Below are 25,754 nucleotides of genomic sequence, written 5' to 3'. Positions count from 1 at the left end.
TTATATTACAGTTCTACATAGAACTGTATGTAATCATTGGTTAATAAATTTGAAAATCTTATGAAATGGACATGGTTTGGGAGAATATAGATAAAAAAATGAAAAATTTATCAAAGAATTATTTTTTAGAAAAGGCTTTAGGGACAGATCGTTTCCTTCAAACTTACAACAACAGTGATCACAAATGTCTCCAGAGAAGACAAAAAGATGCAACATTTCACAATTTATTTTGTGACTTTAACATCACTTGATCAAAAAACAAAACAAAACAAAACAAAACAAAAAACAAAACTGGCAGAGATAGAGGCAGAGTATTTATCGGTCAAACCAAACTGGGGTGAGAAGCTTAATTCTTCCTTTAATATCTACGCTACCATATTCTTGAGGGATAAATGGGGGACAGTAAAGAAAGAATACTTTAAAAGATTCTCTTTATATTCCGTAAGTGCACAATTAATATTTTCCAGTTGCTGTAACAATATAGAACACACACACACACACACACACACACACACACACACGTTATTCAGTGAAAGAAACTATAAATCTCACTCAGGAAAATAAACACAAAGGCATATATAAAATATCCTAATACTAAACCAAAAGCATACTAAAGAACCAAATTTCATTCATAATATAAGCAGAAATAATATTTAAAAAACTATTATCCTAATAAATCACATAAATAATTACAATAATAGAAACTAGATACTAAAAATCTCAACGAATACTGAGAAAACACCCAAGTTCTATTTTTAACAAAACTTTTGTAAAGCCAAAAATGCTGTGCAGCCACATGAAGAAAAGCAGACATCTGCAAAAAATGAAACAACAGTTCAAAAAAAGAAGAAGAAAGAAAAGAAAAAAAGAGAATCCAGAGAAAATCTGGAGCTAGACATGAAAGCTTATTGTCATTCTCGGTACTTAGTATTTTAAATGGTAGCTAATATAATAGAAATACTATTTATGATGATATCAGCTTCTGTATTTGTAATACTTTCCATATGCCCACATGTATTTAATCCTGGCAACAATCTGGTGATCCTGGGTTATTACCCCCACTTTCAGATGAAGAAACTAAATTTAACAAGGATAAAAAACACCATCTTCCCTTGTTCAAGGCAACTCAGGTAGTAACGGGGTAGAGGTAGGATCGGAATTGAAAAGTCAGCCTGACTGCAAAACCCGAATTCATAATAACCAGTTTGGGGATAAGAAAAACAAACCTAGAAAAAACTCAAATGAACAGAGATAAGTGTTACTATAGTCAGAATCCGTGTATATATCCACCCGGTCACAAAAAAGAACCAAGGTAATGAGTTACAACATAATGTGAATTAAAGGGCCAGAGAAAAGAAAAACATAAAAAAAAACCCCAAAAAACAGTATCTCTGTTATCTAAGAGCAATAACTAGTTAAAGGCATAATGGTAACAGCAAAGCATACAAATATTTACTATTCCAAAAAATAAATCTAAATCTAAAAGTATGGAATTAAATACAAGCCCAAGATGTTATGTTGCCAATAAAAGATCTGAATAATTCAGGGGCAGATTTTCTTGAGCGGGAAAACCAATGGTTATAAAGAAGCCAAGCTTCATACAGTTGTCAAACACTGTCACTGGGGTTGTTTTTGGAAGCACGGCAAAATGGTTCTAAGTTTTTCCTGGAAAAGCAAACAGGTAAAAAGGCTTAAGAAAATGTTTAAAAATTGGAGTGATACAGTAATGGCAAAAGAATTGACAGAATGATACACAGAAAACTCTAAAACAGACCTTAATAAATTCAATGACTTGAGCATAACACAAATTGTGTTTGGAGGCAGATTACTTAACACATGGCATTGAGTAGATAGATCTCTATAAAAGTTCAACTTAGAGCTTCATGCCCAATGCCAAAATAAATCCTACTTGGTCAGACACTCATGCTGAACAACGCAATGAGAAAACCCTAGATGAAAGTGGAAGTTGGTAATTAAGACTTAGAGACAGGACTCTGAGATAGGAAAGGACTATCTAACCTGAGCTCTTAACTGGGGGCCCATGGATTACTCTGGGGGTACGGCAAATCCCCTGCCATCTGTGTGTTTGGGCTCATTTTAGGGGGAAAACATACATAGCTTTCATAAGCATACGTAAGTTCTCCAGAAGTTACCAAAAGATGAGTCATGGCTAACTGACAAATGTATAAAGGGCACAGATAATTGACTAAATAATAACGAGGGCACCTCAGTGGCTGCATCGGTTGAGCGGTTGAGCGTTCAACTCTCGATCTCAGCTCAGATGATGATCTCACAGTCTGTAGGATCGAGCTCCACATAGGGCTCCGTGGTGACAGCACGGGGCCTGCTTGGGTTTCTCTCTCTCCCTCTCTCTCTCTCTCTCTCTGCCCTCCCCCACCTCCTCGCTCATGCACAAATGCACTTTCTTTCCCTCTCAAAAGAAATAAACTTAAAAAAACATAATGAAATAATGAAGGAAAAAAGTTCCCTATATCAGAACAATCTGAAGCAAACGACAAATTGATAAAATATTTGTAATAACTATGGCCAGGGGTAATATATAGAGCATAGAGTGATAAGAAAAATTAATAAGAGATCAGTAGTTTGTAGAGGATCCACAGCATTACCGCCTTTGTGAGTGACTTGGAAGCATGTCTCTGAAACTCAATTTGAATATTAGTTTCTAGAATTCAGGAATTTCTCAATACCTGATTTCCAACAAGGGGACAAAGATAGCACCCACAAAGACTTAAGACCTTTTTTGATCTAATCTTGCTTGGCTGCAGGTTAGAGAAAGCATTATGTGGTTAAAATAGGTAATGAGAGGGGCACCCGGGTGGCTCAGTTGGTTGAGTCTGACTTCAGCTCAGGTCATGATTGCAGTGTTCCTGAGTTCGAGCCCCGTGTAGATTCTGTGCTGACAGCTCAGAGCTTGGAACCTGTTTAAGATTCTGTGTCTCCCTCTCTCTCCACACCCTTCCCTTGCTCATGCTCTACTCTCTCTCTCTCTCTCTCTCTCAAAAATAAATAAACATTAAAAACATTTTTTTAAGTGGATGACAAAAAATAATGGAGGAAAGAAGACAGAATGAACAACAGATCTGAAGGGAAAGTGACATGCAGATTGAAGACAATAAACCAAAATATTTTCAAAATAAATACATTGTATATGTCAAGAATATTTGGAACCAGCATCACGGTATTAGGATTTATTGTTTATTCAATCATAAAACAGTTGCTGAGTTGCTGAAAGTCAACTGTGTAGAGAGATTTTTGATTTTTGTTTCTTTTTTTTTTTTTTTTAAATTTTTTTTTTTCAACGTTTTTTATTTATTTTTGGGACAGAGAGAGACAGAGCATGAACGGGGGAGGGGCAGAGAGAGAGGGAGACACAGAATCGGAAATAGGCTCCAGGCTCCGAGCCATCAGCCCAGAGCCTGACGCGGGGCTCGAACTCACGGACCGCGAGATCGTGACCTGGCTGAAGTCGGACGCTTAACCGACTGCGCCATCCAGGCGCCCCTGATTTTTGTTTCTATATTTCTATGTGATTTGTATTTTTTTTTTTTTGTTACCAAGAGTTTGTATTACTTGAGTGGTAATAATCTGATTTTAATGTGGTCCTATTGCTAACAATATTGGTGGTTATAGGATTGCTCTTCTGCGATCTTTCAGTGTTAAATATTTAGTGCCAATGGAATCAGTGAAAGGCTGGCAACCTAATTTTGCCAAAGGACGGCATCATTTCAGACAAGTAAGCTTTATACCAAAATGGTGCCTAATGTCCAAATAAGTCACTTAAAATAAAAAAAAACAACAACTTTATTTTCAAAATAACCTACATTACATTATCAATATTATTTTCCTGTGCCCCGTGATCCTTGAACACTCTCACTAAATAGCAACTCTACAGACCAGATGGTCTCTGGGCAACCTTCCAATGTTATGATTTCTCAGACAAACTGATCACAAGTATTTGATATGCCAGGTATGGTGTTGCCTATAATAGAGAGTTCTAGCACAATGAAAATTATACAATTGAATACATCTGCTATGGCAATGAGGCTATTAGATGTCAAGTCCAATGACACCTACATTCAGAGCAATGAATAAGAAATACAGCATGACTAATGTGATCACTCCCAGATCATGCTCTCTCCAGGAAGCTCCCTCTTACATTCTTTCAAGTTGGGTAGAAAGGTTTCCAATAGCCAAATAACAAGCAGACGCCTCTGAGAGCCTGTGTTAAATTTCGCTCAATTCTCTTCCCTCCCTCCCGACCTTCCCTGGTTGTGTACTGAGTTTTTCAGATAAACCAGCCTGTCTACCAAAAATGGAAAATCGAGGCTTTCACTGGATTCTGGAGGAACAACTTTAAACTTCGAAGTGATGCCTAGCTTTCAATCATGTAGGGGCGTGTTTCTAAATATTGGCAGAAATCTAAAAAATATGGATTATTTCTCCTCATCGTTTGGCCTGCTGTTATCTAAGGCTTGGTCATGGTGACAAGCATTATTGGATAAAAAAGGGTTAAACTCAGTTAATGCTGCAAACAGTAACTCAGTAATAACTCATAAAAACCATGTATAAATTGGGTCACCCTTATGACTCTTGTTTCAGCAAAAATGCTACCATCTCATTGGTGGCCTTGCCTACTCCTTTTCTTATTGGCCATTATTCACTCCTCCCTACCCTTAGTACGCCATCGCTTTCTATCACAATATCACCCTTTGTTTTCTTTTCTTTCTTTCTTCCTTCCTTTCTTTCTTTCTGTTTTTTTTTTTTTTTTTTTTACTTTTTAATGTTTATTTTGAGAGAGAGAGAGCATGCGTGTGTGCGCCCGCGCGCAAGTGGGGGAGGGGCAGAGAGAGAGAGAGAGAGAGAGAGAGAGAGAGAGAGTCACGCTCTGAAGCAGGCTCCAGGCTCTCCAGCTGTCAGCACAGAGCCCGATGTGGGGCTCGAACCCACGAGCCATGAGGTCATGACCTGAGCCGAAGTCGGACTCAACCGACTGAGCCACCCAGGCGCCCCAGATGTATTTTAGATCTAAGCACGGTGCCGGGCGCACACACGGACTTACATCAGAATTATGATGCTAACGATTGCAGCAATGACTGTAAGAGGTATTGCAATTCCCCAGATGGGGAAAACATGTTTCTTTCAAAATACAGAAATGATAACAAGTATGACTCAGTAAGTATTTCTCGAATGAATCAATCGACGTTCAGAGTTAAGACTACATTTGTTGGCATTTACACCCCACTACCAACAGCTACCCGGATACTTATTCATACTTCTGAATAACTAAAGGGAGACTTCCGTCTCTCCATTTATTCATTTACTCACTACACAGATTATTTGGTTGCTACTATGTGCCCAGCATTGTTCTTGGTGCTGCTGGGTCTACTGCAGCAACCTGACTTTCAAGACAGCTTACAGTCTAGGGGGTTTTTCTTACTGTGATCTGTGGGCCACTTGCAATGGAATCACCCAAACTATTTTGAGAGCTTCAAAATCTACATTTTTAAACAAGATTCTGTAGGACTCATACACACTCAAGCTGAAAAAAGAATCTTCAGAGTAGAGCTCGAATCCGTTGTCTGTGAAGTCCTCCTAAATCACTTCTATGGAAGGTTTTGTCACCCTGCTCCAAACTCATGGCGCTTAAGCTTCACGGCCGCCATTTGCAATGAACCACGTCTTGTGACTGCTCTTAAAACAGAAAGGAGATGTGGTTCTGGCATCACATCACCTTGATTTCAACGTCCAGATCTACCGCTTACCACCTGGATACCCTTCTAAGCCTCTTTCCACATCTGAAACAGGGAGATAATGCCTACCTCATAGCAGTGCTTTGAGGACTAACTGAGATATCCGATAAAAGCCCTCAGCTCAGTATCTGGCATAGAATGAGCATTCGGTGAAAGCTGCCTGCTGTTTTTATTTTTCATCACTTCAGTTTTTGATTGTACCTTTTTTTGCACTCCCATGCACTATGTCCACGCTCAGTTGAGGCCAACGGCAAGAAGACTCCTTTGTCTCATCTATAGCATATTGTGGTCAGGTGCACTGTGACTTTATGGGCTAGAATGACACTAACATTATTTTTTCTGGGATATGCAAAGAACATAGAACTTTACTTCACTTGGGTCACACATACGGTTACTCAGTAAGGTTGAGAATCATCACAAATAGAGAAATGAAAATCCAAGATGTTAAGAAATGAGCCAATCTTCTCAGCACAAAGTGTCTGTTTTTTTTTTTTTTTTTTTTGTACAGGTTCTCTTCCAGGTATCACACTTTATTTCACTATGAATTTGTTGCTTTGAGCTTTTGACAAATCAAAGGCCATAATCAGCTTGTTGGGGTCAGAATGAATAAATCTTCATGCTAGTGAAATGACATGCTTGTCAGTCTGTCATTTCTGCTTCTCTTATTTACGTTTCCATCATACCGACGGCAAAAGGTATCATGATGAAGATTCTTCCAAACCAGAGAAAAAAGAATGCTGGAATCAGCAAAATACAAAAAATAATAGTGTCACTAGGAACAATTATCCTCTTCTGGACTAATGAAACAAAAATATCCTAGAAGTAAGAAATTATAGGTGAAGACCATGTGGTTTATATGCAAGACTGATTCAACACTCAGCTGAAGAACACCTGCCACAAAAATAGGGTTGAGGGGCACCTGGGTGACTCAGTCGGTTGAGCAACCGACTCTTGATTTCTGCTCACGTTGATCTCACATTTTGTGGGATCAAGCCCCGCCTCGGGCTCTGTGCTGACAGCATGTAGACTGCTTGGGATTCTCTCTCCCCCTCTCCTGCGTGCATGGGTGTGTACTCTGTCTCTCTCAAAATAAATAAGTTTTTAAAAAATAGGGTTGAGTTTTAACTGGGTTTCAAAACAGAGTTTAGAAATATATCTGAGAATGCCCGAATACAAAGAGAGTGATATTTGATGAAGCCATACAGGAAGTCATTTTGCAGAAAGTCCTGAAATATGCCTTGATTAAAGTGATTAAATTAGCAAACTATTATGTGAAACTGTACTGGACCCGGAAAAAAAAAAAGCAGCTTCTCGTATTCTTAGCAAGAAAAATTATATTTGATAGTATTTGGGGTGTTACCATAGACACTATCAAGAACAAAAATTTCCTGGCAATGCATAACATCCACAAACCTTCAAGAGATTCAATTTAAATACTCAATTTTACATACTTCTTGAAAACCCACTAATTCATTAGATTTTCTAAGCAGTCTTCTGGGGTAAGTGAATAAAAGTCAATTTGCTATTAACACACTATTTAAATGACAGCGCATGGCAGTAGACGAGCAATTTATAATGTAAATAAATCCTTATTCTTTATTTTCTCTCTCTTTTTAAAAATGTAAATGGTCTCAGCCATTTACAGCAAGCATGATCTTAGTGAACAGCACTTGCTAAGGATTAATTAATTAATTAATTCTAAGGCTAAATTAATAAGTAATTAATAGATTGCTGGAGGAGCCAGTGCGCCCAAACACAGGTCTTATTATAAAACCTGTCGGCCCAGGGATCTGGTCCCATGGGTCTTTATGCTTCTTTCAATTCTCAGAAGCCCATGGAAAGAAAAAAGGGTATCTGTTTCAATAAATGGTGCGCAATCCACCCAAGAGCTCAGCTAAGAAACTAGAACTCAGCCCTGAGGTTTTCTTCCCCCGCCCCAAAGCACATTATCTAATTCATTCCCTGGTTGCTCTACCCGCTAAACAAACATCAGATTGATCCACTTTTTTCTGTCTCCATTGTTGTCGCGCTGACCAAGCTACCCTAATCTTTCCTGAACTATGGCACTAGCTTCCAAAATGGCGCTTGCTTTGCTCTAACACCAACAGCTCTCCAAGGAGAAGTTGGAATAATCTTTACAAATTTTAATCAAATCTTCTCCTTTACAGACTCCATAGACCTCTATCATGTTTACTTACTATGACACCTTATGTGATCTGAACTTTTCCAAATCTCCAGCTCACACTAGTCCTGCATATCTTCCTATTTCTTAAAGCCAATAACCGTATTCCAATTATGTGGTCTTCCCAACTTGCTCCTCCCTCTCCCTGGAATGCTCAGTCCAGTTCTCTACAAGGGAGCCTTCTTATATTTCAGGTCTCAGAAAAATGTCACCTCCTCCAAGAGGTCTCTCCATTGCCACTCTAGACAAAATGGTTCCTTTCATCAGATTACTCTACAGTATTCTACTCTGTTTATGTTCTTCTTAGTACTTATCATTTGGTTTCCTAAAGACTGCCTCGCCAAATAGGGCCAAAGTTCCAGGTATGTCAACCCACCGTTCAATGCACAATGTCTAGCATAGATATTGACAAGTAGTAGACCATTACTACATGTCTACTGAATGAATGAATGATTCCATCTAAGCTCTATGTTACCAACACCATATTTTCTCTACACACCTTTCAGAGATGAGAAAAACAAGATTAGAAATTTCTTTCCAAAATCGCTTCTCACAACTTAACTCTTTTCTCCCCCTTGGGCTTAAACTATTTTCTCAGAGTGGTATCATTGTTTATAGAATTTTTAGGCATCGTGTCCTTTGAGATGGAATTCTTGTCAAGGTGGTGGGGTGGATGACATAGCATAGATAATGATATAATTACTATAAAATGAGTCAAATCCCAGAGGACAGGTCTTTCCCATTTTCAATCTTAAATAGTGTTACTGCTTAGGTTAAATCATAAATCAGGTATTTATAATATGAGACATTTCTAATATAACATATGACCTTGAAAATGATGTATATAAGCAAAAACTCTGGGGACTGTAACCAAATTAAGAACTACTCTTCTTAAGAAATGATCTTTAGTATTACAGTAATGAAAGGAAAATACGTTCAGTGAATACTCCATTTTTCTAAAATAAAGCTAAGCAAAAGAAACAGGCAACAGTCATCTAATCACTTCTCTGTCTTCAGTTCAGTCTCTGGGCAACTCAACTATCCATCCACCCCTTCTTAGTTTCCTCATCTCAGGAAGGGGATGGAAAACACAGGCTAAATCTCAAGATAACACAAAGTGAATGAACCTATTGACTCAGGCTTTTCTAGCAATAAAGGACACCTTTGGAAGCTGCAATGTTTTAAACCATTAACTACTAGTTAGGTACAAAGTTGAGTCCAGTGAATACTGGCTTCCACATAATTTGAACTTGAAAAGTGCTAGGGGACACAGTGTATTGTCTGTGTGTATGTAGACATAACAAAGCTATTTTCATGCACAGTCCTGGCAGCAGGCCCGTGGTAACTGCTCTGTGGGTCTGGTTACAATTATTTCACTATAGGGAATAGTCCAGGACAGTACATCCCTTCTCTGTCCGCTCGGCCTCAAGTGGCAATGTGTGCTGTTTTTACCTCACGAACCTCCTTTTTCAGCTCTCCTCCCTGATTACAGTTTAAGTCTCCCCACCCTCCTCATGCTATATATCCCAACCCTCCATGCCAGAAATCTCAGCTAAATTCTAAGCCCAAACTACAACATTCTAGAAGCTTCTACAATACCCGAAAAGCTCTAAGAGCATGGGGGAAAAGGGAGTGTGTGTTAACTCCATCCTCACTCTTGGAATCACAGAGAATCTGGGCAAATATACCTGTATTGTGCATGTGCTTCTGAAGTCCTACTTGAAATCAGTAAAACTCCCCTACAAGGAAAGAGTGGATAGATTCTCTGCTATTTTACCTCAACAACCATTTGTCTCCCCGCCCACTGCAGCATTTCGTACAGGGGAATGTGGCCTTTGGGAGTATTTTTAATGGAACATTTTTACTGAAATGTGTTTTTAATTAAAACAAAACAAAGAAGATAAGAAGAGTGTACCAGATATCAGGCCTAAGATGCTAACCCCAATATTTAGAAATGTTTACGTCTATCGAATCCTTCTTATGTGGTCTCCTCCCTGCAAGACGGTCAGGTCTAGATCTTTGAAGCCCCTCAATTAGTTACTTTAACTCAACTTGCTAAAAACTTCAGGCCCCATCTCAACTGTCCCAGGTATTAATTTCTCACAATTGCTGAATCTCAAATATTTGGAGCATTTCCTCATATTTTTTTTCCCCTGCATCGGAAACATACTTGGTAAGACAGAGATTATAATGAAAGGGAGAGCATACCCATAGAGTGGTTGACCACTGGTAAGTGCATGACATTTATATAGATGGACCTTTCGGTTGATAAGAAATACAGATGGTGAGTTTAATTTCCGGAGAAAAGAATTTCCAGGATGGTTCTTCTGAAATCAACAGCATATGGTGTGAATCATCTTGTAGTGCAACACGTCTTTAATTCTTCACACATTGACCTTTCCATGTCTCACGTTATCCCTTCCACTAAAGATCAAAGGTAGAGGGGCTTCTCTTGGAAGCTCAGGGAGGGAATAACATCATGTCTCTATTCTCCCCAAGTTCAGCCCAGTTCTAAGGGATCATAAGTAAACTGGGTAAGGAATGAGCTGAGGTCACGTGGGGAGAAGTCACTAATCGCTACCGGCTAGAGGAACTAAGAGGTAAAAATGACGAATATATGAAATTGAACACTTCTGTTCATTTCCCTCGTACAAAAAATAAGAAGGTTGGACTAGATGGGCTGATCTAATGTTTGTATGGAATTGACCTTCTGCAAAAACATTGTGCTTAGATGTCACGAAGGATGTAAGAGTATCACGGCGCCAGTGTTCCAAGCTGGATCGTGGAGGTGGGCCATTTCTATTTTCAGCCAAATCCGGCACACTCCACAACCTTTCCCCCCAGACTGATTTCATTGGCTTTCTTAAATAGCTTGTGCATCCGTGTTAGTGTACATTTGCCTCCCTTTGAAGGCAACTGACATGTTTTACAAATATTTGAAATATGCCCTGCTTAATTCACTTAGCACCAGCGTGATGCTTTAGAATATTTTTTTTTTTTTTTAGTGTACTAGATATTTGTTATACACAAATATAAAGGCAGGAATGTACAATCCTTAGTCTCCAGGAGTTTCGGCCTCACGCTACAACGATAAATTAGCTAGTGCTATATTCTATCTATATAGGTCCTATAATCTGTATTCTACAAATACTTATAGGATATGTTCCAACAGGACATTTGAAATAGGAGAGAACAGGGAAATAATAAAATAAAATAGATGAGCCCACCTAGAGATGTGTGTATTGTACGCCCATCAAGTTGGCTAGGAAGCATACCAGAAGCAGGTGACATTCTGGGTATATTTTCAGCACCGAATGACAGCTCCCCCTTCAATTTGTTTATTTTCTGAGTTTAGGTGTAGCTCTGTTAGACGTTCTCAAAGGAAGGTATCCCTGAGGCTCCTGAGATACGAAATTGGAGGCAAATGCTCCCAGGTCACTTCAAACAAGGATGTGTGGAAGATTCTTTGCATCAGCACCCTCCTTTCTCCAAGTCCTAAACAATTTTCGAAGTTTCTATCTGACTCAGTCCCTTTAACTGACCGTTCGCTGTACAACATTTCTTGATTGCTAACCATAGGTTACTCAGTTTACCAGTGAGAAACCATTTGCAACTCAAGGCCAAAAGGTGTCTTTGGTAAACTTAAATTTTGAATGTCCTGAGCTAATGCTGGTATTTAAACATAGGGAAGACTCTACTAAATTAGTTTCTCTTTGCTAACGCTTACAGCCTCCGGTCTGGGAAACTTCAGTAAAACAGAGTTTAAAAATCTGAAGAGTGTATTTTTATGAACGTCAATTATTGCCATTTTTATTTAATAAACCATTTTATAGGCAACATCATTTGCTGGCAACTTTCTTGTCTCTTCCCAACAGGGCTATGGTAACTGGCAATATATCCCAGCATTGAGATTGCGATGCCAAGCTCTTTCGACACGTGACCTGGCGTTCTCCTGTGCTGCTCACCTAAAACTGTTAGTCACGTTTCACTCTTTTCTTTAGGTAAGAAACCTGCTCCCGGGACGCGCATTTTACTTGAACTTGCTGAATTATGCCACACAAAAAGACATCACTTCAAGCAGCAACGGCCCAAATGATAATTAGTTCACCTATAATCACTGATTACATAGTCCCTGTTCACCCGGCTGAAAAACCAGAAGATTACTTCCAGATCCACAAAATCCACCTAATTGAAATATTAGAAACCTCTGAACTAATACATACAAAGAGTACCCCAACACAAAAACAGTGTCCTCTCCTGTGTTTTAAGATGACAGGATTTTCTCTTATTCTGAAATTGCTCCCGGTTTTTAGAAGGGTAAAACACTGACAGCTTTCTGCACCCAGGTGATATCTTGGGGAACAGGAGGAAACTGCCTTATTTACTAGAAAGGCAAAGTTTGTGATCAGACTGTCAGAAGCGCCTGTAGCGATGACGAGGCTCAAACTGAGGCAGAATAGGAAAAGGAGGCAGATTTTCGAGGGACTGAGAATCCTTCCAGTCTTGGGTGCAGTGTGCTTTTACCCGAGGGTCTGGGGTATGCTACAGGGTCCTCTGTGGTAACACCTGTTCTTACACACCCTTAGGAAAAGGATGGCCTGGGGGTCTGTCCTATGAGCTCTCGCAGCAGTTAACTCAGGACCAAGCTTTGCTTGAGCTCAGATAAGAAATCTGCACACTTTGAGCTGATCTGTTTCTATGTTTTGTATCTTTCTTTTTTTTTTTTTTTTCTTTTCTCTTAGATTCCTAAGAAGGTCTTTTGTTTGGGGTTGCGGGTAGGGAAGAAGCTCTGAGTGGAAGGGCGCAAGAAGAATCAAAATGGCAGACAGGCCAATGGTTGAAGTATCCTCCAGAGGAAGATTGTCCTACTGATGCCGACAAGCACCTGGGATGCATCGAAAGCAGGCTGCGGGGGAGGGAGGTCAGGAAGTGGCAGTTTTCCCTGAGTGATTATAATCTAGATGGAATTGAATTGATTGATTGAATCTAGATTGATTGAATTGAATTGAATTGATTCAATCTAGATTGAAATCTGCCATTAGGAGAAATGACAATACCCCCTAGAGCACTGGGACAGCTGGGGCATGCTGGGAAATGGGGACGGCAGTCCCCACTGGCAGCTTTTTACCCCCAACACTCAGCCTCACCCTACTCCCTGACCTGAGCAGGCGATGCTTAGCTAGAGTGCTGGCTGTGCCCCGGGGCAATGCTGCCGCTTTCTCTTCTCCCTCCTTAGATCAGGCTTTTCAGCTTGTGAGAGGAAAGGTTGAATCTCCAAATACCCAAGTCCAAGACTTGCTGAAAAGCACTAGTAGATGAGGACATCCCCGGGGGGGGGGGGGGGGGATGGGTGTGTGTGTGTGGAGGCTGCTGAGTGGGTGAGGTGTGTTTGCAAGGCTTCGGCTTAGCTTTTGAACAACTGAAGCCTTGGCTTACTGTCATCCAAGCTCTGTGCTGTCATTTCTTAGTTCCAGATACTTTTGACACCATGCTGGAGGCCCACAGCTTATTGATCCAGGTTTATCATCAACGTCTGACCCACTCTTTGAATACTCAGATGTCCCCCTCCTAACCTCCAGCATCACTTACGGGAAAAGATTGGCCCACTGAACGAGTTACGTGGAGTTACAAGGCAAGGTTTATCCAGAACATTTTATCTATCAGTCTATTTACCATCTACTTTGGCTCCATGATCAGACCGTACTGCTGACAATCTTCAATTAACAGTGGATCTTTCCACGTAGAGGCTGTCTGGCCCCCTGCCTCCCATCCATCACAGTTGCGGCAAAAATTAATCTTTAAAAATGCTCAGAAGGCAAAGAGCACGAAAACAGATGGAAGGCTTTCAGGGTGTTCCCAGCCCCAAGGCAAACTTAGCCAACCGAGTGCGCTGCTTGAGGCATAAAAGTGAGGATTCTCCACCTGAACTTAAATAGTGGTTACGAGAACTGTTGAAATATTAGTGGTACGGTAATATCCCAAGGAACGGAGTATCATGTATATCTGTAGCCACCGATACGGCGCTTAGTTACTAAGGGTGAGATGACAACCATTTCTGGAGGGGAATTAGGAAGTGCTCGATCAATTCCTGACTTTTTTCTAATTTACTATTTTGTGGGCAAATACCCCAGAATCGCAGGATGAAGCCAATATGCTTTTCAAAGATCCAATTAGCAGTCACCAACTTAAAAACAGGATACTTAGGGGCGCCTGGGGGGGCTCACTCAGTTAAGCATCCGACTTCGGCTCAGGTCATGATCTCGCGGTTCGTGGGTTCGAGCCCCGCATCAGGCTCTGTGCTGACAGCTCAGAGCCTGGAGCCTCCTTCGGATTCTGTCTCTGTCTCTGCCTCTGTCTGTCTGTCTGTCTGTCTCTCTCTCTTTCTGCCCTCCCCTGGTTACACACTTGCTGTCTCAAAAATAAATAAATAAAACATTAGAGGAAGAGACACCTAACAGACACTTCTGTGGCCAGAACTGTCCAGTGAAAAGTTGTCAGGTGAGAATTTAATAAGGTAAGTGCAAGTTCTTTGCTCCACCCCAATTTTTAACACTTTAAAAGATACAACGCATTGCAATGATTCTTATTTAACCTCATCAAAAAGAAAGCAATACAGACACTCGTGTGAACTTGGATATCTCTCCACGTCAATTTTTGGCAAGGGGTCAACAAAAGGTATGGCACCCACTGTATGTTCTGAATGTTGGTGTCCCCACGAAATTCGTATGTTGAAACCTAATGCCCAGTGTGATGGCGTTAGGAGGTGCGGCCTTTGGGAGGTGTTTAGGTCATGAGGGTGGTGCCGTCACAAAGAGGAGACCTCGTAAGAGACCCCAGAGAGCTCCCTTGCCCCTTTTTTTCTGCCATGGGACCCGCCTAGGAAGTGGACCTTCCCCGGACACCCGATCGGCCAGTGTCTCGATTTTAGGCTTCCCAGCCTCCAGAAAAACGAGAAATAATTTTTGTTGTTTATGAGCTACTTCATTTACGGTATTTTGTTCTAGTGGTCTCAACAGACGAAGACAGCCCACATCCAAAGCTGTGTCCTTCTGCCCGTCTCGGGCTTTCCATGGCTTATATTTCACTCTTTCCATATGACATGAGGGCCCGACTGCCTTAACACAGGCTCTCTGCCTTAAAGAACGGGCAGCTACACACGTACTGAGACTGAGCGAGTACTGTTCTTACTGAAGGTCTCGTCATCATTCTTGTGTTCTTCTCCTGTCATCGGCTATTGCTCTCCGTCTGGGTACAACTAAATGGAAACATCATTCTATTCCTCCCTGGGACAGGGGTGCAAGGCTATTTCTGGAAAAACACTTACGTTCTTACTTCAGTTGCTTTTATGATCCTCTTGTAGGAGGGCATCAGAGTGCAGGCCCACAGACCCTTTTCTAAAATTCTTGGACCTGATGTATTTGGAATTCGACATTTTTTCAGATATGGCATCCGGAGCATAGGTTATACAAAACTTCCGGGGCGGGGTGCGGGGGTGGGGGGAGGCTCTGAGCCAGCACGTCAGAATCACATACGTTAATATTTGTATGGATTTTCACGATAAAGACAAACCACCTCAAGTCAGTTCAGGGCTTTGCCATCAAATGAGTTTTTGTGCCAAATTTGCAAAAGAGCTTCCAGTTTTCTTGGCATTTTGGGTTTTGACATTGAGGGTAAGAGCGTGTAGATCTGTACGAGGTTTTGAAAGAACTAAGATCCAGGATTCCCAAGAGTGGAGACAAATTTACGTTGGTTAAGACAGCAAAATCTGTTGCTGTTTTACAGACAGAGAGTGAGGCCTACAGCACGGAATCTAAGGGGCCTTTCAAGGGGATCTCTCAGACACAGAATTTGACCACGCGCAACAGGACTGAAGGTGGGTGGGTTGTTCTTGACCCTGAGCTTCATTCAGTCAAATGACCTTGACATAGTCTGTCCCCCAGAGGGAGCGCTATTGTCCTGGAATCCGAGCCGCCTGGCTGTTCTGCAGGGAAAGGGCCCCTGACTGTTCTGAGACCCACAGGAACATTCCCAGACTAGAATAAAAACCTCAACAAGGCAAGAGGGTTGGAGCCAACTGGCATGCCTACACCATGACTCCATAATAAAGTAATTACACAGTTTGATTTTTTAAGGATATAAAAACCAAAAAAAAAAAAAAAAAAAAAGAAAAAAAAATGAATTGCTTTTTTTTTTTCCTTGATATCGGGGGGAAAAAATTCTTTTTAAAACCCTAGTCTTTGACGTTTGAAAGGTCGCATTTGGAAGATTCTGCTCTGGGTTGTTGTGCTAGGGATCATATAGTAGGGAATGGGTAAGTTGTCCTTGAGATGAGGGGTTGTCGCCAGCGGAGACAATAGGAAGCTAAAGGCTTACTTGGCTTCCAGGGCGAGGGCGATGATGCCCGCAGCCATGGGGGCCGAGGCCGAGGTCCCGGTGTGGTTGTCTGTACAGCGTTGCCTCAGATCTGTGGTAATCTGGAAGACAGCAATGAAACATTTAGGGAGCTGGGGTCAATGTGAGTCACGCGCAAGTCGAAAGAAATTTACTCATGAAAGTGGAACGGAGGGGTGCCGAAACGGTTGTTTTAAATGCCTCGTTTTGCACTCCTGACCATATCACTTCCAGAAGAGTCGCCTGTGTAAATCGGCTTTGCAAAGGGCAGCCTGTGGAAATGGGACTCGGCTTCCGTGAAAACCAGGGTCAGGACTACGGTGAGTCTTTGGCTCGGAACGCGGGGGTTATGCAAGTGTCCCCTTAAATTTTACCCCCAAACGCTCACTTGCCTCACCCCAGACCCAGCTCTAGTTAAGACTAAAGCTCTTTCATTACCCCAGCACTTTCATAAGCAGGTTATGTTGAACCGACAACCAAACACCGAGTTAGGCACTGGGAGCATAAAGGCACACGATCTGACCCCTGTCCTCCCAGAACTGATGCCTTGGGCGAGCTGCAGGTTTTCTGTTTTGTTTTGTTTTTAATTTTGTTTTTAATGTTTATTTATTTTGAGAGACAGACCATGAGCAGGGAAGGGGCAGAGAGAGAGGGAGACACAGAATCCAAAGCAGGCTCCAGGCTCCGAGCTGGCAGGACAGAGGCCGACACGGGGCTCGAACTCACAAGCCAGGAGATCGTGACCTGGGCCGAAGTCGGACGCTCAACGGACTGAGCCACCCAGGCGCCCCGAGCTGCAGGTTTTAAGCAAAGCCGAGCCCTGTCATGCAAGGAACACTGGTTTAAGACCTCCTCAGAGATTTCACGTGAATACTAAAAACACGGTTGAAGCCCGGGTGCTTGATGGGACAGCACTAAGTGCCTGCCTGTATGTCACAGAAGGAGATTAGCCATTTCTCCATTTTTTTAAAGCAGAATGTGAGACCTAGGTCATTGTTTTCCTCTTGGTTTGAATCCGGTTCACTTGAGCTGTGGCTGAATAACACGTCCACCAGCGAGAGCAGCGGCCCTCAACCTCTGTTTCAGGATCATCTCACTTAAGGGGGAAAAGCGTTAAACTGAGAGTCTCCGCGACAAGACAAATTAAACACTACGAGATACAGATTCTGCAAACCACCGAAATATCTACGATTTAAAAAATCCTCCCTCCCCCACGAGCATCCACTTCTGCCTCCTTGGGTCTCATATCACTCCTGCTGGGAACACACAAGGCTCACGAGATGAGCTGGTGATCTCCTTGCGGTTACTGGAGGACGGGGGTTAAGCTTTCTCTGGATCCAGACAAGGGTATTGCCTGTATTTTACAGACAGGGAAACTGAGGAGGAAGGTCATCAGAAAGGTGTGGCGGGATAAACGCGGCTGAAAACCAAGTCCTGCTTTTCTGAGATCCCCTTCCAGAGGAGGGGGCCGATTGGTTGATTTGGAAAGAAATTTGATCTTCACAGGAAGGAAGTGCCATGTAACTCCTTAGAAATGAGCCCTCCCCTAAATATTTCCTCAGCGTCCCATGCGGATGTCTGGATGGACTATTTAATTACCTAGGATGGCTCTAGACTGACACGCGGGCTGAACTAGCTTCATCCAGGGTCATCGGTTCTCATGGTCTTTTCTTTGTTCCTTTGGACACTGTTAAGGTCGCCAGATGATCCATGCCAACAGGCACGGATACACACAAAGTGGCAGAATGAACAAAAATAATAGAACCATAGAGATGTGGTGGTGGAGGTCTAGACTCCCGACAGTCTATCTGACAAGAAGGCGAGGTTTTCTCTCGATTAACAGACTTGATTAACCAGTCACCTCCCAAACCTCCACACCAGTCGCTTAGAGGATGTTTGGGTAAACAGAGCCCTTGCCCACTTCTGCCGAAGAAACTTTCTGGATTTTTAATTGTTGACTTTGTTATTGTTTACAAAATGTTTGTTTATTTTGAGAGAGAGAGCGAGCGAGCGAGTGAAGAGAGGGAGACAGAAAATCCCAAGCAGGCTCCACGCTGGCAGCACAGGGCACGACTTGGGGCTCGAACCCACGAACCATGAGATCGTGACCTGTGCTAGAACCCAGAGTCGGATGCTTGACTGACTAAGCCGCACAGGTGCCCCTAATTGTTGGCTTTAAAATGTATTTCTTTGGCTTTTTGTTGGGGTAACAGACACATAACACCAATTTACCCTTTTAACAACTTTCAAGTGTCCAGTACAATATTGTTAACTATCTGCAGGCTGCCTTACGACAGATCTCTAGAACGTTATCGTGTATGAATAAAACTCCACCCGTTAAACAACTCTCCTTTGTCCCCTCCTCCAAGCCTGTGTTCTACTTTCTGTTTCTATGAGTTTAACTACTCTAGGCACCTCCTATAAATGTAATTACACAGTATTTGTCTTTTTGCGTGTGCGTGACTGGCGTATCTCACGAAGAATAACGTCCTCGAGTCTCATCCATGTTGTAGTATCTGGCAGGATTTCCTTCGTCTCAGGCTGCACAATATTTCGTTGTATGTATTTGCCGCATTTTATTCATCCATCCATCAGCGGACATCTGGGCGGCTTCCGTCTCTCGGCTATTGTGCCCATGGGGCTGCAAATATCTCTTCACAATCCTGTTTTCAATTCTTTTGAATGTACAAGGAGAAGTGGGACTGCTGGATCATTGCAAAGGTATTTCTAATTTTTTTTAATGTTTATTTATTTTTGACAGAGAGAGAGGACAGAGGGCGAGCGAGGGAGGGGCAGAGAGACAGGGGGACACAGAGTCCGAAGCAGGCTCCAGGCTCTGAGCTGTCAGCACAGAGCCCGACGCGGGGCTCGAACCCACGAACCGTGAGATCATGACCTGAGCTGAAGTCTGGCTCTTAACCGACTGAGCCACCTAGGTGCCCAGCAAAGGTATTTCTAATTCATTTGAAATCGTGGGTAAATTTGCAGCCTGGTTTATCAAACACCCGGTCAGTAAGTCAAGGCATAAGGACCCCGGAGCAGTCTGTTCCCGAGTCTCCAGACATTCCGTTGTTGAGAGATGGCCCTGTGTTCTGCTCACTTCGCCTCCCCTTCATGGCCACGCTCCTTTGCCAGGTTTTCTTTTTTTTCAATGGCTTGTGCCTGGATTCAAGATTTTTCACCATGTCTTCCCACTTGGCTCATCTTGCTTATTCCTCAGCTGGATCAGACACTTTCGATGCACAGAAACAAATCCAGAATAAACACTCCAAGTGTGTGCAATGCTTTTCGGGCAGATAAAGAACCACCTCCGGCCAACCTCAAACGTGAACAATAAAAGCTTGATGACGTCGGGTCTGCCGTAGGAATATGCCTCATCCGCATACGGTCACCAGGTACGGACATACACGTTGCGGGCTTAAATGAAAAGCTGCTCCGTACTTTTCTATGCAAACACCAACCAAGCGTTAAACGCTCTCGGTGTGGGCAAGCGTGTGGAATATTCCAAGTCGGCGTTGTGCTTTCATTCATTTAGGTTTTGCAATCACCTTAACTAAGTGAAACTTGAGTGGTGAGAGACAGTGAAAAGGGATGGAGCAGGGAGGTGATGGGGAGGAAGGGTAAAAGGAATGGAGAGAAAAGAAACGAAAACAGCCTCACTCCTTCGCATCCCGGCTTTAAGGAGAAATTCCAGCTGGGTCATTTCAAGAGGAAGTGACTGTCAGTGGTGGAAATATTTAGGTGTAAATTACCACAAAGATCTGAGGCAGGGTTTTCGTCATTAAGAGAAGCCAGAGTATCAGGGAATTTTTGTGTCTATCTTTAGAAAGAAAAGGCAAGGACCACCAAGGAGCATGCAATCTTGAAGAAAAATGATGTCCCGAAAACTGGAACCACATGGGGCAACCCCATTAAGCACAACACACGCACGCAAGATCTGACGGTGTGATTTCAAGGAAGCGTGGCGTGGAACAGTAGGCCCACATCACGGAGCAAGGAGTCCAGAGGTTCTGTATGTGAAAACGGAACAAGAAAGCTCTTTCAGTTTGGACTCCATTTCAAAAACTGTCTCAAAATTGGGTTTCAATCCCGGTGGCCCATCTTGCACACTCCAAGCTCTCTCAGTTCGCTACCCAAATCAGAAACAGAATTTTCCTCCACGGAACTTCTCTGATCGCTCAAGAAAATATCCTTTCTGTCCGTCAGAGTGAGGCAAACAGAAGACGACCCCAGGCCTCGAGCCAGATCAAAGCTGTCCCGGTCAGCAAATTAGATGTTCAGCCTGTCTCATGGATGAGTTGCAGATGGTTTTTTGGACCCCGCCAAGCTAGGGATTGTCATCTTTATTTGGTGCGAAGGGGTGGGTGTTGTTCAGGTCCAGTCACGCTTCCTCCGAGCAGAACCACGACTTTTTCTCATTGTAAGCTCTTATTTCCCATTATTTCACATTTCATTAGTTGGGCTGATTGGGTCTTTTATTCCAGCCTGTTGAGGAAATTCTCCAGGGAATCTCAGTTCTGATTGACTTTGGCCACGAGTGACAAGCCTTAATAGCAGCCCTGCAGGGAAGAGTTTCTATCTCCCTGATATCTCGCGATCTGTTTTATTCTGAAGGTGCCATATTGTCTCCTATCTGGGAAAAGAGCAACCGAACAGATATTTTTGAAACACGAAACGATTCTACTGTCTGTTAGGTTGAATTTGTGTCTGGTGTGGATTTTGATTTGGATCAGAAACGTGCCAGAAAAGCTGTTTCAAACACAGCCATGGGGGGAATAAAGGCAGAAAATAAATCTTCGATGTGTCAGTGAATAAAATAGAAGAAGCCGATTTATTAAGCACAGCAAAATACAAGGGAATTGAGGACCAATTAGTGCTTTCTGTGTTCACCGAAGTCTGGTATAAAATTCAATCATGACTGACGAGCCCACACAAAATTCCAGTCCTGTGTTGCCACGGGAATCTGTAAATGCAAGTGTAAACGCGAGGCTTTGCCTACAAACGTGAGGTTGTTATCACTGGAGGAAGATGCCATCTTAGATGATTTTTTATGCCTCCCAAGTGTCCAGCTTGGTTCTAGGTATAGAGCAGAAGCACAGTATTCATTGGCCAAGTTGAATCACTAACATCAAGCTCCCGTATACTCGTTTTGTTCTATAAACCCCCCCCAATTATCAGGAAAGGCTTCAAGGTTGCTCCTTTGTCGCCTCTCCAGATAAAAACTCACATAAGCTCACGAGCAACCTACAAAGGGTATGAGTGTCTATGCGTATATATAGCCCAGGGGCTAAAAGTACAGCTGTTCCTTACAACCACTGTCGCCACCACAGGCTGGACTGCTTCTCAAACGACCGCCTCAAGCAGCTTGCGGCACGTGAGACAACACACAATAGGCGTTTCTGGGTGTGCACGCTCGCGTGTGTGCATACGGCTACGTCGAAACCCACAGGAACTCTGCACGCAAGATACACTATTAACTAAGGAAATGAAGGCTCAGGCTAACCTGCCTAAGGACATGCAGCAGATATTACAGAGCGGGGTAAGCCGTGACAGTTAAATCCTGAAATGGCAGCAAAAGAAAAAAGCTGAGTTATCGGGTATAGTCATCCGCGAGAGCCAAGGTGGCCCTTCGAGGCCACCACCGGCCATGGCAGCGGACTTGGGCTTGAGATCCAGCCCAAGTCGGCAAGTGGGTATCGACCTTCTCCTTCCGGCCACCATCGAGATCGGAACTTTTCAGGAGCAAATTTCATTTCCTCTTTTTAACATTCTCAAGAGACTGTGTATCAAGCTTCCAAACAAACTAAACACATCTGGATTTGCCAGTCTTCTGCTTGAAAAAGGATGCCGTTTCTCGAGCCAAAAGAAGAAACAGGGAGATGACAGAAATCAACCCCATTGTGAATGGTGACTGTACCTGAATAATGATTTGGGTGGCGGGGGAGGGTGGGGGTGGGGAGCAGGATGTTTCCGTAAGAAGAGAAAATCTGTAGCTGCTTAGGAACATGAAAAGCAATAAGACAATTCCTCCACGTGGAATTGGTCACTCAGTCCAACCTGAGATACCCCGGGGGGGCAAGTTTGTTGGGAACACAAATAAATAACATGACATCAGGAATGGGCTGAGCAGAGCCTATGTACTCTAACCCTTGGCTCACAAGACCCCTCCCAGGAGGAACAGGATCAAGGCCATATTCCAATCTCTAAGACAAATGACCAGAGGAAAAAGGGCAAAGGTTGAATGAGTCCCAAAAGAAGGAGATCATTTAACGATGGGAGGGACTGGGGAGAGAGGGAAGCTTTATTTCCAAATCAGAACTTGGGAGACATTTCAGGAGGCAGTGAAGGGTTTTAGATGGGATCTTTAGTGCTCTTGGACACTAAGAAAGGTAGCACGCACGCCTTTACGGCAAGATTCCTGTGGGCAATTTCAGATGCGAAATACATTATTGCCAAATGCCTTTGCCTTTTACCAACCTACCAGAAGGAGTTTTTCTTAAAGAAACAGAGCATTTCCCTGTCTTCCTGTGGCTGCGTAAACAATCCTTGCCGCTCCCATCCTTCCCAGCGTCTGATAGTGATTTATGCATGCATATTTACTAAGCTCAGGCTCTGGGAAGGAACAAGACAAAATCTTCGACCTCACGTAGTTTCCAATCTACTGCAAAACAGGCAGTCAGTAAGAAAAAGTGTAATACATTAAGCAGCTTTATGGACACGAGGAAGAAAATTGAACAAGATAAAAGGGACTGGGGGAGGGGAACAAGAAAAACCCTCCCTGGGGTGAAATTCATTAGCACAAATGAAGTGCTATCTGGCGGTACCGGGCCTTAACAGAGGACACTTGTGACAAGAGGGAGAGCCCTCGCTTGAACGTCACGCGGAAAGCATATTCTGGACGAGCTCCGGGCTGACACAGGGGACCAGCGACTCGGATTGGCAAAGAGCTTTAGGTTTTTGCAAGAGTACTGATTGTTTTAGGGGATTATCAGGAGGTCTTAGGACGTGAAAATCAAAATAAATCACCGGGAGTGAAAAATAATGGATACCTATGTGTTCTAAAGATACGTATTTTTTTTTTTTTAATCACTAAGAAAAGAACCCCAAACAGGTGAGAGCAGCACCGTGCTTTCAGACAGCCCCATGGTGGGTGTCCTTGAGAAGTCTCCAGAGCGTGACAGATCCTGGTTACAAGATGGCGTCCATCCCCACTTTGGTGGGAATCCAGGCTCCATCACGTACTGCCTAAGTTTCTGTCAACCTTTCAAGCATTAGTTTTCTCATCTGTAAAGTGAGGACGGTTCCTGGTGCTCCTGTGTAGAGTTCTGAGGGTACTATGAGACCATGCATTTAATGCATGCCCAGTACCTGGCACTAATTAGAAGGATAAAGAAAAAATGCCATATTTATGGCATGTTACTATAACTGTGAACGTATTACCTATTTGGCACGGAAAAGGCAGCATGCAATATTGTTAATAAAAACGTATTAGTTGATAATGTGGCTTTATAATAATCAGTCATTTCAACTGATTTCTGTTGAGCTTACAGGGGAGTTTCTTACAGTAGTAATCTTGCTATTCTGGACGCTTCACGTGCTGTAATAAGATATAAGACCATTACCGATCTGAATCGATTAAAGCATGAATGAAATACCGAGGTCCACAACTGTACCAACAGTAGTGGTGGGAAACCAAGGGGCAGAGATGTGGCCGATCTGAAACCCAGGGCCAGGTTCTCCTGCTTGCAAAACATTCTGTTGGGGACAAGTCAAATTTATTGAACAAAAGTGCTTTTCCTGAAGCAGAGCGATCCTTCCTCTCTCCTGAATCCTTAGCATCTGCCTGGTTCAAAGCACAACGGGGCTCTACAGACAAGAAATGACAACAGTGCTCTCCTGAAGAAGCCGCAAATGGCACAAGGAAATGAATGGCCCAGGGAGGAGAGCCCCAGAACAAAGGGGGGACAGTCACCACCATTCCTGCAACACTCAATCACAATGCCATTGACAGGAAGTGGGCACCTCTGAGGGCCCACCGGCGTTTGGTTCAAAGCCTGGTAAAGAAAAGGTCCCAGGCACGTCGCAGGATTATTTGTCATTCTGACATCTGGAAGGAAAAGGGGTCAGCTGGACCATAAAAGGCCGGTGTTGTTGCTAACTCTACTCATGTTCAAACTGTTAACACGTTCACGATCAAAGTGCCTTTCTTCGGGGGGTGGGGGGTACAGATTGCAGTGTTGAGGGTCACTGAGCCACTGAGAGATGGGTCTAAGGCTGGAGACTCTAACTTGAAACAGCTCCCAAATTCCTCTGCAGTTTACGGTAATTTGCAGATTCGGGCAATATAAAAGAGATTCTAAGAACGGGATGGAGAAAAATTACTAATAAATTGTTGCTACGAAAATGGGAGAAAGAGATTCAACAGAAGTGAGAAACAAATAGGTTACATATATCAAGGGAGTCAGTAAAGGTTTTGGTATCAGAAGCAGCAGTTAGGGAGAAAGTGTAGTCTATGGCTGAATGAATCCATCCAGTGAACGGATCATTCTGTCCGTCCCTGGGAGAATCCTAAATGATTGCCTGCCGCTGGGGGCGGGGGGTGGTCACAGCATCCACCATAGCATCACAGCATGATGAGGGGCTAGGAAGGTCAAGTCTAGGGAGTAAATCTCACGTAGAGATTCTGAGGTCTGTCCATCTTGCCTTCTCCCATCCAGGACCCAGAAAACCTTTTCTTCTCCTTTGATATTTTGCCCACCGGGTTGTACATTTCTCTTAAGAAAGGCATTTATGGAACTTCATGGTACCCTCTCCATGGCAATCACCACACAAGGAAAACAGGAGTCGACGGGCATATTCACTTTGAAGCAATGGCAAATTTGCCTTCAGACTCCAGAGGTACAGAAAGAGAACTCTTATTCCAGAGAGTTCCATCAGGATTTTTATGGTGCAGAACTGACGGATGCCACTTAGTTTTAGTGGACCTTGACCGTGAGTTCTGAGAGACAAGCAAATTTGAGAGCAAAAGGGGCACTCCTGGATTATAACATTTTCATAATGAAGGTAAAAAATCACGGAACATCACTTTCCCATTAAGAAAGCCGGGAAACTGTGGTACTTGTCATCTCTGGGTTTTCTCCTTTTATATTTTACTTTGTATTGCAGGGTTATGTTTACTGATGAATGTTGGAGGTGCTTAAAGGTAGATTCATGTACATATTTTTTAACCCAGTTATTGTGGAGGAATTAAGGAAAACTAGGGGCAGAGGGGATATGGATATGGGTAGGCGATTTTTATTTAAATCAATCTGAAAAATGTAACTAAAGAAGGTAGTGAAAAGTAGCTAAGGAATCACACATGAAAATTATATGATAACCAGGATAATCAAGAAGACCCAAATGGATGTGGA

General features: G+C 42.9%; 1 protein-coding gene across 2 annotated transcripts in view; it reads right to left on the bottom strand.

Moving 5' to 3' along the window:
• PCSK5 (proprotein convertase subtilisin/kexin type 5) overlaps window positions 1-25,754 on the bottom strand; it is a 445,686-nt gene that overhangs the window by 225,617 nt on the left and 194,315 nt on the right. For both annotated transcript variants that reach the window (XM_049633868.1, XM_049633861.1), the window contains exon 9: window positions 16,327-16,427. In XM_049633868.1, the coding sequence (XP_049489825.1) occupies window positions 16,327-16,427 (101 nt within the window). The remainder of the gene's footprint in view (window positions 1-16,326; window positions 16,428-25,754) is intronic.

This window comes from Panthera uncia, chromosome D4, assembly GCF_023721935.1.
Source record: "Panthera uncia isolate 11264 chromosome D4, Puncia_PCG_1.0, whole genome shotgun sequence".
Lineage (NCBI taxonomy): Eukaryota > Metazoa > Chordata > Mammalia > Carnivora > Felidae > Panthera > Panthera uncia.
The sequence above is the reverse complement of the archived record's forward strand: the minus strand, read 5'-3'. Positions and strand labels throughout refer to the sequence as shown.